This window comes from Falco naumanni, chromosome 2, assembly GCF_017639655.2.
Source record: "Falco naumanni isolate bFalNau1 chromosome 2, bFalNau1.pat, whole genome shotgun sequence".
In the NCBI taxonomy this organism is placed as follows: domain Eukaryota; kingdom Metazoa; phylum Chordata; class Aves; order Falconiformes; family Falconidae; genus Falco; species Falco naumanni.
The window spans coordinates 67,107,593-67,126,464 of NC_054055.1; the positions used below are offsets into that span (position 1 = coordinate 67,107,593).

The 18,872-nt window shown below is 37.2% G+C and overlaps 1 protein-coding gene across 4 annotated transcripts in view; it reads right to left on the reverse strand.

Annotated features, from left to right (window-relative positions):
- Positions 1 to 11,759: 11,759 nt before the first annotated feature.
- CCDC138 (coiled-coil domain containing 138) overlaps positions 11,760 to 18,872 on the reverse strand; it is a 40,163-nt gene continuing 33,050 nt past the window's right edge. For all 4 annotated transcript variants that reach the window (XM_040584630.1, XM_040584626.1, XM_040584627.1 and 1 more), the window contains exons 13-14: positions 13,783 to 13,921; positions 11,760 to 12,669 (exon numbers count right to left, since the gene is read on the reverse strand). In XM_040584630.1, coding sequence (XP_040440564.1) covers positions 12,498 to 12,669; positions 13,783 to 13,921 — 311 coding nt within the window. In that variant the 3' untranslated portion in view covers positions 11,760 to 12,497. The remainder of the gene's footprint in view (positions 12,670 to 13,782; positions 13,922 to 18,872) is intronic.

The following is an 18,872-nucleotide window of genomic DNA, read 5'->3' on the forward strand; positions in this document are numbered from 1 at the left end:
CATATATAACACCCTTTTCATTAATCTGGATATGCCAAATTTGTTGAGAATTTTTACTTTTAATGAAGCAGCAAGCTGCACTTATTTGAACATTTAACTAGCGAACTGATGTTTAATTTAGGGTGCAATTCCTGTTGTCTTGAAATCAATGACAAATTCATACAGATTTCAACAGGCTTCAATAAGAGTTCTAAATCTGCTGACAACTCAGCAAACTTCAACACGATTTTCAAGACTGAATTCGCAGTTTAGTACTATTGCTAGTAGAATAAAAAAGGGAAAGAAAAAAAAAAAACAAAAACATGAAGATTCTATTTTTCTTGTGCCAGTGTGTAACTACAGTGTTATTCAGTGGACTGCCTCCTATACTTCACATGTCATTTAATAGTACACATCATTTATTTGTTTAAAAGAAGATACAGGAATCCTCTTTTTTATGTTTATTGGACCATGAAAAGTTAGGGTCTTGAAATTGATGGTGCCAATGTGAACACAGACTATTTAACATTATTTTATTTAGTATACAGTATTTTTATTGTTACACAAAAGATGTACAGGAATGAAAAAATTTCCTGTAGATCTTGCCAAAGCTTACTTTCTAAGATTTTTGTTTAATGCTGTATATATAACTTATTATATTGTAAAGTATGAACATAAAATATCCTAATTAAAGCAAGAGGTCAAACACAGTTGCATTAGCCATTTCTTTGATTAAATCATATATTGCCTTATAAATCTGCAATTAAATGAGTTAGCCAAGGGCTAGCAGGCACATTCCTGTGGTATGGGAGTGTCTAGGTAACATAGACATAACATGAAGGAATCTTTGTGTTCCCATAAGATAGTGCTTCACTGCATCACACCTTGGAAACAACTGAAACAAAAACCATTTTGCCAATACAGTTTGGGTTTGATATTTCTCTTTGTAGGTACCACAGAAATGCCAAACTCCTAGCAACACCTTGGAGAAACCGTCTACATTATTATCTATGTATTGAGAGCTGGTACAGACTGTTAGACTGGTGACTAATCTTACAGTAGCAATGCTCTCTCATTAACGTGATTTCATTTTGCCTTCCTAAATTAGCAGTGCTACACCACATTATCAGAGAGCTTAACTGGAAGCCTTCACTGCCTGACAGGGTAATTATGTTCATCCAATCTGAGGCTGCACTGGTGAGAATGCCAGCAGAACTGCTCGCTTCTACAAAAAACAGAGCACCAAGCTGCATTTCCCCCAGACCCTGGTGGCTAAGCTAAGACTTGTGGAGTATTTCATACAGGTCAGACGTTTTCTAAATGTAAGAAACACCGTCCTACTTTAAAATCAGTTTGGGATTTTGTTTATTCAGACGCATATATTGGTTTTAGCATGATGAATACATTCTTGTTCCATCAAAGATTAAATGAGAGAAAGGCTACAGAAACTGCAACAAATCTTTGAGCTTGCCAGCTGGCTGGGAGGAACTGATGTTCTCAGTTTCACTTTACTGTCTTTTTACTCCCTGTTAACATCGTGTGAAGCACACTCCAGCAGGCATTGCTGCATCTAAACACGTCACTGCCTGAAAGGCTTGAGGATTCTGTTTTAATGTGCTTATGGACAGCCACCCAAAGGAGAAACTTTGCCTTCTCAGGTTTAACTTGACAAAGCACAAACTCGGGTCTGGATAAAATACCCCTGTCCTTCCACTGTGCAAAATAATAAAACAAAAACCCGAAACATAAAAATCAAACAACCTGAGAGCTTCTGTAGGATGTTCTCTTTGTTTTGATTTTTCCTTCTTTCTTTTTTCAATTTTTCATTCACGTGCAGTGCTTCAAGCACACTGGGATGTACTTGTGCAAACAGAGGTGCTTGCAGTGACGCTCATCTTGTGCTAAAGCAGGCATCTAAGGTAAGATGGGTTGCATCCTCAAACTATGGGCTGTAGTGTCTCTAGGCTATAAAGAGAACCTGGAGTGGCAAACTTTGGTGTAAGCACTTATTGTACAGATGTCAAACGTGAGAAGAGTCGAATCTTACCAGGTAACGAATGAATTTCATGTGTGTGACTGTATTTCTGCTCAGTAACATCGCTGAAAGAGCTGCAGTCAGCAAGTGTAGAATAACGATGAACCTGAACCTATTACAAATTATGTTAATTGATGTTCTGTTTTGGGGAATTACTGGATCATATGAATGCTTAAGGTGTACTTAAGGTTAATTTCTCTGGGATTATGTAATAGTGTTCTTAGTATTTACAGCAAAATTGGCTCATGTAAGGTTAAAGTTACAGAATCATAGAATAGAACCATAGAATCATTTAGGTCGGAAAGGACCTCTAAGACTGAGTCCAACTGTTAACCTAACACTGCCAAGGCCACCACTAACCATGTCCCGAAACGCCACATCTACACATCTTTTAAATACCTCCAGGGACTCTGCCAATCCTAATGACGATAAGTGATTTCCAACAAGAAATTAAACAAAAGTTTCTGAGTTTTCATGTAAGACCATTAAATATTTTAACTTGTTACAGTGACTTTACCTCAAATGTAAGCACATTTCTTAACACACAATCTCAAATAAAACTCACTTCAACGATCCAAACTCTGAAGAAAGAGTTCGGATCACCCTTGCTTAGAAGTGGCTCTTTTCCTCTCCAGCAAGCAGTTGATCAACTACAAACTGTCTTCTTCAGAGCAAAATATCAATCCTGCTTTTGGTGTGGAGAAGCCTATTTTTATTTTTATTTTTAGAAAAGATTTTTATTTTCAGCTCCTGACAGCACTTCTTTAGGAAACACTCATTATCTTGGTCTGAGCTTTTCAACCTAATGCTGACCCAGACCAGACTGAACAGGGGGAAAAAAATCATAGAATCAGATTTGTTTGGGTTGGAAGGGATTTTAGAAGTCATCTAGTCCACCACCCCTGCAATGAGCAGGCTTATCTTCAACTGAAATTAAGAGGTTCATCTTCAACTACATCAGGTTTCTCAGGGCCCCGTCCAGCCTGACCTCGAATGTTTCCAGGCATGGGGCATCTACCACCTCTCCGGACAACATGCGCAAGTGTTTCACTACCCTCAACATAGAAGATTTTTTCCTTATATCTACTCTAAATGTACCCTCTTTTAGTTTACAACCATTAGCCCTTGTCCTATCACAACAGGTCTTACTAAAACCACCTGTCCTCATCTTTCTTATAAGCCCCCTTGAAGAACTGAAAGGCTGCTATAAGGTCTCCCCAGAGCCTTATCTCCTCAAGGCTGAACAACCCCATCTGTCTCAGCCTGTCCTCACAGGAGAGGTGTTCCATCCCTCAGATCATCTTCGTGGCCCTCCTCTGGACCCACTCCAACAGGTCCATGTCTCTCCTGTGCCGAGGACCCCAGAGCTGGATGCAGCACTGCAGGTGGGGTCTCACCGGACCAGAGCAGAGGGGCAGAATCACCTCCCTCAGCCTGCTGGCCACGCTGCTTTTGATGCAGCCCAGGATACGGTTGGCTTTCTGGGCTGCGAGCACACATTGCTGGCTCGTGTCCAGCTTTTCATCCACCGGTACCCGCAAGTCCTTCTCGGCAGGGCAGCTCTCAACCCCTTCATCCCCCAGCCTGTATGGATACTGGGGGCTGCCCCAACACAGATGCAGGACTTTGCACTTGACCTTGCTGAACCTCGTGAGGTCCACTTCTTGACTTGTCCAGGTCCCTCTGGATGGCAACACGTCCCTCAGGCATGTCAACCACACCACTCAGCTTTGTGTCATCTGCAAACTTGCTGAGGGTGTGCTCAATCCCACTATATCATTGATGAAGATATTAAACAGTACTGGTCCCAGTGCAGACCCCAGACCCCTGAGGGACACCACTTGTCACTGATCTCCATCTGGACACTGAGCCATTGACCACTACCCTCTGGATGCAACCACCCAACTAATTCCTCATCCATCGAACAGTCCACCCATCAAATCCACATCTCCAACGTAAAGAGAAGGCTATTGTGGGGGACCATGTCAAAGACCTTTGCCAAAGTTCAGATAGATGACATCCATAGCTCTTCCCTTGTCTGCTGATGTAGTCACTCCATCATAGAAGGCCACTAGGTTGGTCAGGCTGGACTTGCCCTTGGTAAAGCCATGCTAGCTGTCTTGAATCACCTCCCTGTCCTCCATGTGCCTTAGCCTAGCTTCTAGGACGATCTGTTCCAAGATTTTTCCAGGCATAGCAGTGGGGTTTAAAAGTTGGTAAACTCCCAGGGTCTTCCTTACTACCCTTTTCAAAAAAGGGTGCAATGTTTCCCTTTTTCCAGTCACCAGGGACTTCATCTGACTGCTGTGACTTTTCAAACATCAAGGTGGGTGGCCTGGCAACTACATCAGCTAATTCCCTCAAGACTCTGGGGTGCATCTTGTCAGGTCCCATAGACTTGTGTATGTTCAGGTTCCTCAGGTGGTCATGAACCTGATTTTCTCTTACAGTGGGAAGGACCTTGCTCCCCCAGTCCGTGTCTTGCAGTCCATCCGCTCAAGAGGTGTGGGGGAGAGGCTGCCAGTGAAGACTGAGGCAAATAAGTTGTTGAGTACCTCAGTGTGCTCCTCATCTCTTGTTACCAGTTTGACGGTTGTGTTCATCAAGGGGGTACGCTTTCTTTGACCTTCCTTTTCTGGCTGACTTACCTGCAGAAGCCCTCCTTAGCACTCTTTGCATCCCTTGCCAAGCTCAGCCCCAGCAGCACCTTGGCCTTCCTGATCCCACAATGTTTACTTACAGTAGTGTATGTGCTCAGGTATAGCGATTTTAACTTGACTAACCCATAAAGTATCTTTACACAGCTACACATCCACTTTGATCCATCCCTGGATGTCTTATTCATCACAGCAATTGCCACACAGCCTAAGTGTGCCCTAGCAATAAAAGAAGATAAGCAAAAAATCACAGTCACAGTACCATATTATATACCTTTAAGAGGCTGCCTTTTCACAGCAGAAAGGCTACTGTTTTACCTTGTCCTAATTGACACAAACTGTCTCAGACTTTTCCTCTGGGCAGAGGAAAAATTGTGCCTTCCTTCAGAGCAAAGGAGCATGCCAGCAGGAAGAGGGAGGCTCAAGAAGGCAAAGTGGGAAAGAAGAGGCTGTAGCACAGCAGGGAATGGAAGATGACTGTTAAGGGCAGGGGCAGGTACAGGACAAGGCCTCAAACAGCTGTGATGTAAAGATGAATGTTTCTGGGAGTTAGATGAAGCAAACAATTTTCTGCAAACAGAAAGTTATTAGAGTTCAAATTAAAATTAAGACCCACCCCCTAAGGAAATGAGCGGGTCAGGGAGAAAATTACCAACAAGACCTTTCATTTCCTTTTGATGTGCATTTTTCTTTTTTTCTTTTTTTTTTTTTTTAAAAAAAAAAAAGCTAATTGTTCTTTATACTCTGATAAAACCCAGCTTTCAAGTTGAAAGGACCCTGTAAGTCCTTGGAAATGCTTACTTAAAATAGAAGACTTAAGAGCCTCATACAAAGCTCTGGTCAACTCAAGGTTTTGCTGCACGGACTTCTACAGCCCATGTCATGAACACTGTAAAAATAGCATTAGGGCTTTTTTCTTTTGTTTTCTATCAGCAGGCCCTCCTAGAGAGAGCACCTAACTGCAAGTCTACAGATAAAACTAGTCCCAACTCCGTTACTAGCCTTTTAGGTGACTTTGTGGAAAGTTCCTCCTAGGCAAGATTAATACTTACTACCTTGCAAGACCTTTCCCACCTAATCCCTTCCTAGCCTGACCAGTATCGTCCCAGTATTTCCTTAGAGAAACTTGCTGGACTTCACAGACTGTCTCTGATCTCAGGCTGCAGTCAGGAATTGTCCTCTACATAGCCTTTGATACCTGACGACATTAATAAAACAACACAACAGGGGTAAGGCAGGCTGAAAAGGATGGGTCTCAGCTTTGCAGCATAAAGCAACAACAGCTGACTGCCTCCATATTCTATAATTGGGGATCAATAATCTATTATCCATGAACAAAAAGATTACGTGCATAAATGCCCAGCAGTATGGGTCGGAGGATGAGCTGAAAAGGCATGCCAGTTCAACCTCTCCCCGTTGAAGTCAAAGGCTCAATAAGTTTAGAAGTCCTGCTTTGTTATGAGGAGGGCATATTTAAGAGAAAAAACCTTGCTGCTGCAGATGAAAAACATGACCCAGAGGTAAAACAATGACTATTTTATGCACAAGTCTTCTGCAAGCAACCTCAATACTCACTCCTCTGTGATAATGAAAAGCAAAGAGAGCTCATGCTCTTACTATGTGTTGGATAGGCTTCCTAGTGCATATTCCAGAAAATACATTAACACAAACAGGGTAAGAATGCACTGGCTTAGTCTATAGCTAGTTCTAGACACAGAATATTGCATATATATTCTATTTCCCCACATCCAAATAAGCTCTTTTGGTTATTTATTGTGCTATGATTTGTAATGCATAGCACCTGTTACCTCAGGCATTATCACTATCAACCACTCTTCAAGGACAGAAAAATGTTGATTCCTTTTTGCCAGTGTTCTGGGACTAGACCATCTGAATACTTACAGAACAATAAGAAGCCTTTGCATGCTCTGCTGCAGAAGACATCAATGATTAGCTGTTATACAGGTCACACACAGGCATCTCACTTGTCCATCACCACCTTTTGTTTTTTAAAAAAAAGGTAATTCATTTTTTTTAACAGGTGAGGTTGCTTTAGAAACAAGTTTGTAATAGGATTCAAGTTAGTATTGCAAGACAATTCAGGAATACACGATAACTTTCCAATTTAATCCACCATGTAGAAGTAAATGAAAAATCAGCAGCAAGTAACACTGAAGACCGATCAGCAGAAAGACAACTGGAAGAGGAAGGAAGCAGAGTTAGGTGTCTATTTCTGGAATTTGGCTTTGGCGTGCCAGGCTGCTGTGAAAAAAAAAAATAATAAAAAAATTGTAGTCACACTTCAACATGGAGTAGGAAAAACCAGGAGGACATCAAACTGCCACATTGTGGGAAGGACCCTGGAAGAGAGAAATTCTGTTTATTTGCATTTCTTATATAAATAGCTCTTGAATCCACATTCTAGAATACTGTTCCTTCTGAAGGACAAAAGCAGTCTGGCAGCGCTATTTATCTTCTACCTTCTTCAAGGGCATACTACTTTTCCAAAAAGCTGATGTGTGAGTAGAATATTATACTCCTGTTTGAAACTCTACCGCATTATTTTTTTTTTCTGTAAACTAGAAAGATTATTTTTATTTCTTTTCTCCATAACTAACTGTACTGGTGATGCCATTTTATGGAGCTGAAGATGACCTTAAAGCAAACTTATTAACATGAATGTTATCCTATGCTGAGCTTTCATAGCCACTGTTGTTAGCAGCATCCTGGCCGCTGAGTTTGCAGCCCTAGTTTGAGTATGTCTACCAGAGCAGTTACTTACCATTAAGCTGCAGTGTTCAGAGAGGTCCTATATGCAGGAACATATGCCTTGGGAAATGTCTAAATATCCTTGAGTAATGGGTATATAGAGAATTGGGTTTGGAAAAAAAAAATAATAGGGCTTCTCAGATCTCTTTTTCTCAGGTAATTCTCTAGGTGTGACTTTAGAGATCAAAATGTCTTGTGAGTTACTTCTCGTTAAAATTCAACTCAGGACCATACACTCAAAAAAAGTAGCTACAAACAAGTGAACAGTGGTTTTGTTCAAAGTTACCTCTTCTATTAGTGATCAGGCAGTCATAAATATATGATACACTTGCTTTCAAAATTACATGAAAAACAAAACAAACAGGAATGTTCCTAACCATGCTCAGAAGATGGCATTAAAGGCTTCTGTCAGCCCAAAATGCATCTATTTTTGGCAATGGATAGTGGTGGTTTTGACACATCACACTACAAGAGTCAGTATAACACATAAAGATGCCTTTGCTCATCACAGCGTTTCTCAGGGGCATGTCAAGGGTAGGATCACAACGTTGCACAGCACTACTACTTTTGCAATAATTTGTGTGAGTTTTAAAAACATGGGAGCACTATATCATTGAGAGGAGCAAAAGGGGTCGCTGCTTTGCCACCACAGTTCCTCTAACCATTTGGAAAGTGGAAGATTACTGAATTGTTTTATAGATCAAATTTTCAGACTTTCTGCACTACATTTAAATACGTTACCCTGAAGATAAACGCTTTCTATCAGACCATGATAGAAAATCCCTGAAGCCATATAAGTTTTAGGTGAAAAACTCAGTATATAATTAAAGGATCCAGTGTCATAGGTCTGAATTATGAGCTCTACTTACAGCTCCTTTTAAAATCTGGTCTGGTAAGTTAAATCATATTTTAGACATTGATGCTGATGGTGAATAAAAGTTCCTCAAAAATATGTTGCCTTCAGCATACTTTCACCTTCCAAGTTAATTTATCTGCTACAAGAAATTTTCCCCCATAATATATTAAATTCAGTTATATAACATTAGAAAAGATGCAAGCCAGTCATGTTCAGGAGAACTGGAGGATAACTGTGAAATCCCACTTTAAGAGACAGACATTTTATCAGCTGCTGAAAATCCCAAATATGAAGGAACAGAGCACAACTGTGCAGGCTGGCTAATGTTAGCCCTCTTTATTTAGATCTGCCAAGTTTCTGCAAATATAACTGTCCCCCATCCAGGGAACAACATTTCTTACAGATCTGCCAAATCTGACTTTGTAGATCAGGTCTGAAATACTGTCTTGCTCATTTATTGATAAGAAGCCTTTGATAAACAGCAAGGGCGATTGCAATTCCACAACAGATAGGTTTGTTAAAAAAACAAAAACAAAACCAAAAACAAAACACCAAACTATTTCTCTTCAAATTTAGTAGCCTTTTCTGGGATGAAAACTATACTAACATGAGCAGATACAACATCTTGTTGACTTTCCTAATGAGGACTCTCACAGCTGTGCCAAAAAAACAGCAACAAAAAAATACAGCTTAATTCTTTATCTTCCTTTAAAGTGGGAGGTTGCAACTACCAGAAACTTTCTTCATTTCATGCCAGTGATGGTAGTTGCTCACTTCTGAAGACCTACCTTCAAGCAAGACATGGCAGATTGTAGGAAGTCTGAAGCCACATGTTCCGACTGACCAGCTGGCTGTTCCCAAAAAGCGTGAGTCTCTGCCCTTCTTTTAAGCACAAGTATTCATAAGACCTCTCTCTTCTCCTCAAATTCTCTCAAAAAAATGGTTGAAAATTGATACTCCTGCCTGCTGCCAAATCTGGCCAGAGGTGGCTGGCATACTCAAAATAGTGTATCCCTTTTCAGGAATGCTGATTAATAGTGATCACATAAACCATGTTTCCTCAGGGAATTGGGAACCGTGGGAAATAGCTGGAGTTACAGTTAACTTATTCAAATGCCTCTTGTAGACAGTCTTCTGAATGAAGGATAAAGTAGTAGAAATTCATACTCATATTATAGTACCCAAATGCTACAAAACCAAAAAACCTCCAGGAAATTCTAGATTCCATTTGAGAAGGCAAGACTATATAAAGAGATGCCCAAAGCGTGGCCAGCCTGACAGAAATCCATCCTTCCAAAACCAAAACCAAACCAAACCCACAAGACAGCAGGGAATGCAACCAACTTGCTCCGTCCCCCTTCTCCACGGAGACTGCCAAGACTACTCAGGGAATGGTGACAGGATGGGGATGTTTGAGCAAGGCCGCAACATGGACCGGTGTGGACAGCTGGGGTAGGCTGGCCCACAGGATTGATGTTCAAGACAAGTACAACAAGCAGGTGTGTACAACACTTGATATACCAAATATTTAGAAGTAGAAATATAGAAATAACTGGTTTTGGTACAGTATTTATCCTAGTACCTACTTCTGCTTGTTAATGACAAAGGCAAGCCAGGTTATCTATGCTTTTAATGTAGAAACCATTATTAATTAGCTTAGTTACTCTAGATAATCAATTACAACTTTAAACAGAATAGATCTAAAATCTCTATTTCGGTTTCTAATTTCCCGTCATTTTAGTTCCATTTTTGGTAGACAGGCATTTTACTTCCGTTGAAGTCTTGGATCCTGAAATCATGTTGTTGTAAGACAGTCTTTCCACTTGTATTTATAGTCTGCAGGTCTCATAAAACCATGCACACTTAAAGATGCAATCCAACGCAAACTGAAAACCTGACGGCAAATAAAACCAATTCCAAATCCTTCACTGTTTTACCTTTCTAGATATTAGGAGGCTTCATAAATATTTCTGCATTAACAGGACTGATTAGTAATAAATCTGGGAAAAACCATGGCATGGTTTATATTCTTTAAAGATATTCACTGAAAGTTTTATGACAATGTCCTAAGGAACTACTGTAAGTTGTCTGTCAACAACTGGCTTAAAAAAAAAATCACTTCTACCATTGCAAGTCTAGCCTCTGTATGACTCTACTAAAGTGTATTTGTGACTTCCATTTTCTGCGCAAGAATTAATAACCTGAGTTGAAAATCGACATACACATTTTGGAACTTTATTATAGCTTTTTTAATTTATAGAAGTAACTATTCCTCACAAGACATTTCATATTTATTTGTAGAATTAATTTATTTCTGTTTGTGCTTACTGTAACATGAATGTGAAATCAAGAACTTGTATTTTTCTTCACAGAAAGAAAATTTACTGTTAAATTCACTTAAAAATCAAAATTTTTAGTCTCATCCTTAGTTCATCAATCAATTTAACTGCATTAATATTTAACAGATTCAATTTTTTTTTTTTTTTTGCATTTTAACAGAAACATTCTAGATGATAAAAACTTGAAATTAACAGTGATTCATCTTTTCAGGCTGTAAATGCTACTGCACATAAACCACAAGGGACCAATAGTAAAAACTACACCATACTCTATGCACCTCTTTTATTGCATTAGCTTTGCCATTATTAGATGAACACATTGTGTTAAATTGGTACCACAAGGAAGATTAGCAGATTAACAGTGATGAAGTTTGAAAGCCAAGAGCACAATCAACATTCCTGTGGATACAGGAAACCTAACAACTTTCTATAGCTTTTTTTGGTTATTAATTTTCTAGTATTTTTAATGACCAAACAGATGGAGAAGCACATAAGGACTGGGAACACACTTCCTAAATAAGAGAATTTTGTCTCCAGCCAAAGGTATATGCAAGATTTTGCACTGCTGGTAAATCTGACGGAAAACCAAAACTACTGATGAAGAAATACTTATTCCAAAACATTGTCAGCAAAGCTTTTAGCTATGAATAGTGTTATTTAAAAATTACCTAAAATTGGTTTCCTGCCCAAAAAGCATGCACTGCTTGCTCTCCCTTCATACTCTGCCAAATCTGGTGTAGAGGCCTTTCATAGGAAAGTGTGTCAGAAATGTACATCAAATTTCTAGAAAAATATTTGCAGTTAGAGTTAAACTTCAAAGACTCAGTTCAAAGACTTCTGGTACAAAATACAAAGGAAAACAAAAAAAAAAAGTATGAAAATGAGAAGTAAACCCCTCTGAAGTTTTATATTGATTGCCAGTGTTATTCAAAGACTAACATACAACAGATCTTTAAATTTTAACTGCCGTTTCAATTTTACAATTACAGAGTTTCAGTAATTACAGTACAAATCAGAAATGGAAGACTAAGTTGAATTTTTAAAAAGTATCTTATTTCCTATGTGTAAGAACTTGTGAACACTGAACAGTGGCAGACAAAAAACATATTCATTGCACTCAGAAATGTGGATACTATGAGGACTGTATTGCAAATTAAGACAAAATATAGCAGAAACAATAAAATACAATAATTTTTACATCAGGGATCAATATTACCAGGTACTTTAAGAAAAGCTTTTATTTACTTTTGTAGAGATACTACAACTCAAAGTTACACTAGAAATTCATTCGAAGCAGGACAAAATACTAAATGCTACATAAATACAGGAAAAGATCAAACACTATGACATTCTGAAATCAAAACAATAAAATTTCTCATTCAACATGTCTAGTTATATTAAAGCAAAATCTGGTTTTAATCATTAAAAGTGTAATTATCTCAAAAGATAACATGTAAGATACCTGTCTTTTACTTATCAACCATAAAAAGAAATGAATTTGTAAAACTCTCTGAAGAGTTAAAAGTAACTAAAATTCATACCTGTAAGGAAAGGCTGGTATTTCTGATCTGCTTACTCAAGGGATCCAATTCCTTAGATTGCATGAGTCATTCAGAACAGCAACATTAGTTCACTTTAAAAAGTACTGAAAAGTGATTTATCGTATTATGCAATTTTTCAATTTCCTTTTTATGAAAGAGGCAAGTATCAGTGAGATTCCACAAGATACAAAGTAACTTATACAGTACTGAGGTTCTGCTTAATTTATTTATATAAAACAGTATTAAATAAATTCCAAATTTCAAGTAACATATGCAGGTGGTATAAATTACGCAGAGCAACAGGCAGATAGAAAGATAGTGCTAGTGACTTGTGCTTAGACTGGAGGTAAGAGAGTTACTCCTCAACAATCCCAAATTCAACAGAATTGAATTGAGGTTTATACAGAGGAAAGCATGATCTGGATTTGTAGCCCTATGCAGTTCTTGGATCATTTGGTGAAGAGCAAACAATTCAAACATCTTCTTATTGCTTCTGTAAAAAAAAATTGCATAAAATAATTATCAATTGAAAATTGAGAGGTTTCATCTAAATACTAAAGATTCTACAGAAAATTATTTTTTTAATGAAATGTACATTATATTGGGAGTTTCATATCATCCCTTCTATGCTGCATACAATGTCTCTAAGCAGAAGGTTATTAATCAATGGTGAGAAAAAACTTGGCAAAAATCATCAAAACCTACCTTTTCACTTAAGTGGTATGTACATGTAGTATAATGAAAGCTCAAGGAAAGGCTGTAACAGGGTTTCACTCTTGTGACATAAGATTCCAGACACATAAAAAGATTAAATAATTAGGATTTCTGAGCAAATTTTACTTTTAGTGTATTCCCAATGTAAGTTATGATTTGTATTAGATTATTGTACATGAAAAGATATTTTTTCCCCTAGAGTTCAGTTTTGTTCCTAATAAAGTCAAATGAAAACCTGTTTTGCCACCAGCTTTAAGTCTAATGGAAAAAGTAGCTCATATATGCTTTTATAAATGAAACACTCGCATTAAGTAATGCACCAGTGGAGTCCAGCAGCACATTACTAGTGATACGATAAACACCTTTGTTACAATAAATGAATAACCAGCAAGCAACGGGAACGTATAAAGATTAACATTCCCAAAAGGGCTTAAATGGCTCAAGACTTTAAATTTGTTTTTGAAGGAAATGCAAACTGAAGCAACTTGAATGCAAGTTTCAGATTAAGCTAAATTTCCAAAGGAGATTACTGCCAGGTACCGGAGTAAAACTGAAGGTCAGGAGGAAGGAAAAGAAGGGTTCTCTTCTAAACGTTCTTGTCATCTGCATACATAAGGAGCATTTCCTCTTTAGGGTAGGTTGCTTGCTGGGTTTTTTTTAGTTTGTACTCTGTAAATTGAACTAGAGTTATATGCAAATTGAGAGTCTTGTCTTACAAATCTGTGACACATACAGTTTAAATTTAACTGCTAACAGAGAAAGTCCAGCATTATCTACGGTGGAGTGAATAAAAAGCAAAACAGAGATGAGGTTTTTAAAAAGGAGAAAGATAAAGGTCCCCAAGTTTGCTAATCTAATAATAACTAACAGAATAATGGTTATAAAGGATTACTTTATTTTGGAGAGGTTTTGCAGTATAACACAGAGCTTTTCCAAAATCTGAATATCTAGCTTAGAACTTCGAAGCAATACAGAGCAAGCACGGAAGAAGGATTCGTGACTGCAGGCTTCCAGGAAAGGCTGTAAGGAACCTGTAAAAGAAAATAATTAAAACACTGTATCACAGAGCTCAGTGCAGGGAAAAGTAGAACAGTTATCAATACCTTTAGAGGCCTTTAAATGCCACATGTTGTGCAACTAGTAGAACAATGAAATAATTCAGTTTATGCTGACTGTGTGATGCAAAACTCAGGTAAAACTAGGAACTGAAAAAATGCAAGTTCCTAAGAATTCTGACATTACTGACCCTTGTATTAAAACAAGGCCTATCCCCTTGAGAACAAAGAAAAACAGGAAACAGAATTTTAAACTCAAAAATTATCTTGAACATATTTATTCAATGCTCATTTATCATGATTCTTTCCTTTTGATCATGTGAGAGGAACATTAAGACATGCAAAAAGACTCAGAAGGAAATATTTTAAGCTGCTGCGAATCACATGGACAGGGATTGCACATGTAGAAGCTAATGTGGTACCTGACAGCCTTTCATTATCAAATACTGCCACCATACTCTGCTTCAAGACAGGCAAAATAATAATTGAGAGTTAAAAGTAAGAGCTGGATAAGAACAGTCAAATACCAACAAAACTCCCTTAAAACAGAGGATGAGTTTTTAAGTTACATTGTATAACATTGCCCTCTACCCTGTTCCCCCAAATCTGTAATTTCAGAATAAGGTTCAATCTGTTCCCTTGTTATCTCATTCTTGGTTCTGGTATTATAGATTCATCTATAGCAAAACCAAAGAGAATAAGTAACGACTGATTTTTTTGTTAAAATGAGTAGTTTTTCATACAGCACATGGCATTTGCATTAGAAGAATACAGATGTGAGGGAAGTTTTTTAATGTTTACATAACAGTAAAAACATTAAATGTTATACTTAATAAGAAACTGCAATATGCAAATTACAGCATAAACCAATAAACACAGATGTTAAAATTCTTTGCATATAAGCTAAATACTGTAATTTATAAATAGGATGTCAAGATGCTTTTATCAGTACAAAGAGGACTGGTTGTATCTTTTGGTCAAATTTTCCCTTTCCTTGTCCAAGGACATACAATTTACTAAATATAACAAGTAGCCTTGGAGTGAATTCAAGGTTTTAATTTCTTTCAGGAGGCTTACTGATACAAAATCAGAAGAAATGCTACAGAAAACTGCTTGGAATAGGGCTTAAAAAAAAAAAATCAACTTGGCAATTAAAGTCAGCCTGACAGCCTAAACAACTTAAGAGTCTTATCTCAGAGCCTGGCATTTATACTGAATATTCAACAAGGACACAGCAGTCCCCAGACCTTACTGTTAAGAAAATCTTTCAAAACCTGCCTTTTTTTCCCAAAAAATACATGTCATTTGGCTACATCAATAAATGATCCTGTGCCACCCCTCTTAATGGCGAGTACATCTTATCATGCATTACACTATACAGTGAAATCAATGAGATTCGTGGGCCTTTGCTGGTTTACACTGTCAGATGAAGACACTGAGAAACAGCAAATGCCTTTAGCACAGATCAGAGAAGCTATGGCTACATGTAATCTTTCCTCTCTTTTCTGTGGAGGTGCTTTTGGCAGAACTGACTTAAAATGCTGGATTCAAAAGGCAGAATCCACGAAGTATGTAATGGAATGTGTGGATGGAAACTATACAGATGCAGGATAATAGACTTCAGTAGCAAGGGGTCAACCTTGCAGCAATAAAAAGCAAGACATCAACTGATGTACTGTGAAATCTGGAAAAGGCAGGCAGATGTTTTCTCATTTGCACAGGTGAAGTGTCCTCTATTCTTTACCCAAAGCAACACAAAACAATGTATATTTATTATCAAGGCAATAAATGGTTATAAATTAATTTGTTTTTCTGCTTACTTCTACTTCTGTGTTTCTTGCATTTTTTTCTACCATGTTAAATGCATCTGTGGGTTTATGCATACTGTCCTCTCACTTTTAGTACTATCTCTAGTTACAACTTGCTGTCTCAAAATAAATATAAATAAATAGTAATAAATATAAAACCAGAATGAAAGTAAAGCAGAAATGTAAGCAGTAATCAGTAAAAAATATACTGAAAAAATACAAGTACATATATATTTCTATGTTCTGCCAGTGAAGACACAATTTCTCATTTTATTTTAGCTTACAGTCTTCAATTAAGAATCCCATGACTGAAGTGATATGTTAAGTACCATTGAGAGCTTCTAAGACAAGAAAAACATCTTGGATATTAGAATAATGAACTACGACTGCATTTTTATAAACCTGCAGATACCACAATACATTAAAAGCAAATTAACTGAAGATTGGAAGTTACAGGAGAATTCCTAAAAGGAACAAAGAAAAGGGCACAGCCTCCTTAAGATGAAAATAAGGTTCATGCTGAAGAATTACATTTTACATGTGTGCATAAATAAGTATTTTATAACAGATACATATAAAAAAACCATTTGCCAGATATGTTTGAATTGACCTGAAAATGCCTCCTTATCAAATATCACAAGGGACCAGTAGAATGCTGATTTCACACACACACACACAAAAATTCTCTAAGGAAAATTTAACTTGGGAATGGGAGATTATGCTGATGTACAACTCAGTAGCTAACAGAACTGAACAAATTTGTCAGGAATCCAACAAGAGAACTCAGTAATGACTGCATTCTGCCCCTGGCATGTTATAGTTACTCAGGGCATACCACTTTTAATATTTCTCTACTTTTGCTGCAGAAGGTATAATTTTTCAGAAATTGTGATATCAAAACCTCAGGGCTGTCAATTAGAGCAAGCAGAAAATCCTTAGATTTCAGTATGTGCTAAATTTAGTGATACATGACTGACATAAACTTAAGATTCAGCACTCTTTATTGAGCCACTGCTATGACAGAACTTTGAAGTTATTAAATACATACAGCAGTGTCTTAAACCTGGAAAAATAATTAACCCAGATTTCACTTCTAGTATGATGGTAACATGCCCTAGTGAGTCTAACTTGCTAAAATCCATGAGAAGAAGCAACACAACTTACCAACAGAAACAGCAAGTAAGCAAAGCCCAATGAACAGAGTCCTACCATTTTAAGAATACAAAGTATCAAAATCTTTCTCTCACCTAAAAGTGCTTGAAGTAAAAATTTCTACAAAGATATCGAGATAACTTTCTCTAAAGTAAAAAATCTAGGACTACAAATTATAACAACTTTATAGAAATTCTATAGAACTACAACTTTATAGAAATTCTGCTACAACTAGCTGGAACTCCTACAGATGACTGCCTGTTCCCAAGAAACAGAAATAGTCCTATCAATCTGCACTGCAGCACTAATGAAGTCTGTTTTAACAACAACTTGAAACAGTATCTCTTACTTACCAAAGATGTTTATCAGAAAGGTAAGAAAAGTGTAAATGAATGTGTGACAACACTGACATTCAAGAAGTAAACTGAGAAGAAAGGTTTTTCTTCTTTCTATTGCCTGTTAAAACAAGTAGCTTTAGAAACCTCTCATTTAACATGATGTCTCACTCAGCTGAACTCTGATGCACGAGAGATGGTAACAAGACTGCTGGGATGAAAAGGGTGGTCCAAGAAATTATTCCTATAAATATCCTTGAATAGCCATAAAATGCTTTACATTCTTTTTCTGCAAGGGTAAACAAATACCATATTCAGGTGACCTGGACATTTCTTTGCTGCCTTGCTCTTAGAGGTTCCTTAAAAATACACACACACACATATATATATATGCTATAAGAATGTTTTGATGGTCAAGTTTACAAACCAACATAAAAAATATGCATTACTTTTAAGACAAAAGGATTTTTACTATAATACAGAAAAGCCAAAGTGGAAATAATTTCTAAAAGTTCGCAAAGTTGAATTATGTGAAAGTATACTGATAAAGGCACATATTTAAATGAACTTTCAGTACACTGCTTATCCATTCACTTCAGACAAGTTTTTGCAGAATATATTTTAGTTAATCAGAAAATGTACAAAACAAGCATACAATTTAAATGCATGTCTAGCTGATGAACAGAATATAAGCTTCACATTTTAAAATATTTTGGTAGTTTAGATCCGCACAGATTTTGGTTTTATTAACTATTTCAGAAAAACTGAATTGTAATTCATCTTGACAGGACTTTGGCACAATTTAAATTAATCTGCAAAAGCCTCCACTGTTATCCTTAAAAAACCACAGCATGTTGTAGTTGCATTAGCTTAACTTGATTGGTAGACTTCAATGAACAATGAGCAATTTATCACTGCTGACAGAATTCATCTGAAATTTACCCTCAAAGTAATCAGTCACGCACAGCATAAAATCTCACCAGCTATAGTTATCTGGAAAATTCTGTTCTATACCTTAAGCTATGCCACCTCAGTAAATGAAGACTGTCAGGAATGCTAACTTTAAGTTCATGTTTTAATAAATTAACGATTATAGTTTTGCCTCATTTCTAATTGCATGAGGATCTGCTGGAGGAATGAATGGAGAACACGAGAGCAATGTGAGCGAGTGATGCAGCACTGTCTACTAGTATGGAAAAGTTAACTAACACAAAAGTTAAATATGCAGCACAGCAGACACACTTAAAAGGAAACAGTAATAGCACTTACAAGTTGCTAATATCCAATTGTCTATAATACAGTCACCTATAAGATCTGAATTTAACTGATTAATTTGCTGAATTTAACTTTTTCTCCTGTAATCAACAGCAAGGACTGTTAAATGCACAGTTGTTTGTTAATGTGGTTAAAGCACAGTGGAGAGATGCTGACTGGAATCTTGAACATGAGGCACCTCAAGTGTAGATGCCTACGTGGGTGACCCTGAGTTAAGAGAGCTCAAGTGGCAATTTCAGCTGGTCACCCAATATATGTTGAATTCAGTATACTCTGAATTGCTCTTCATTTTCCTAGAATGTGCATGACATTCAGGCAGACATGAGACTGGACGTATGGGAGATCAATGTCATTCTC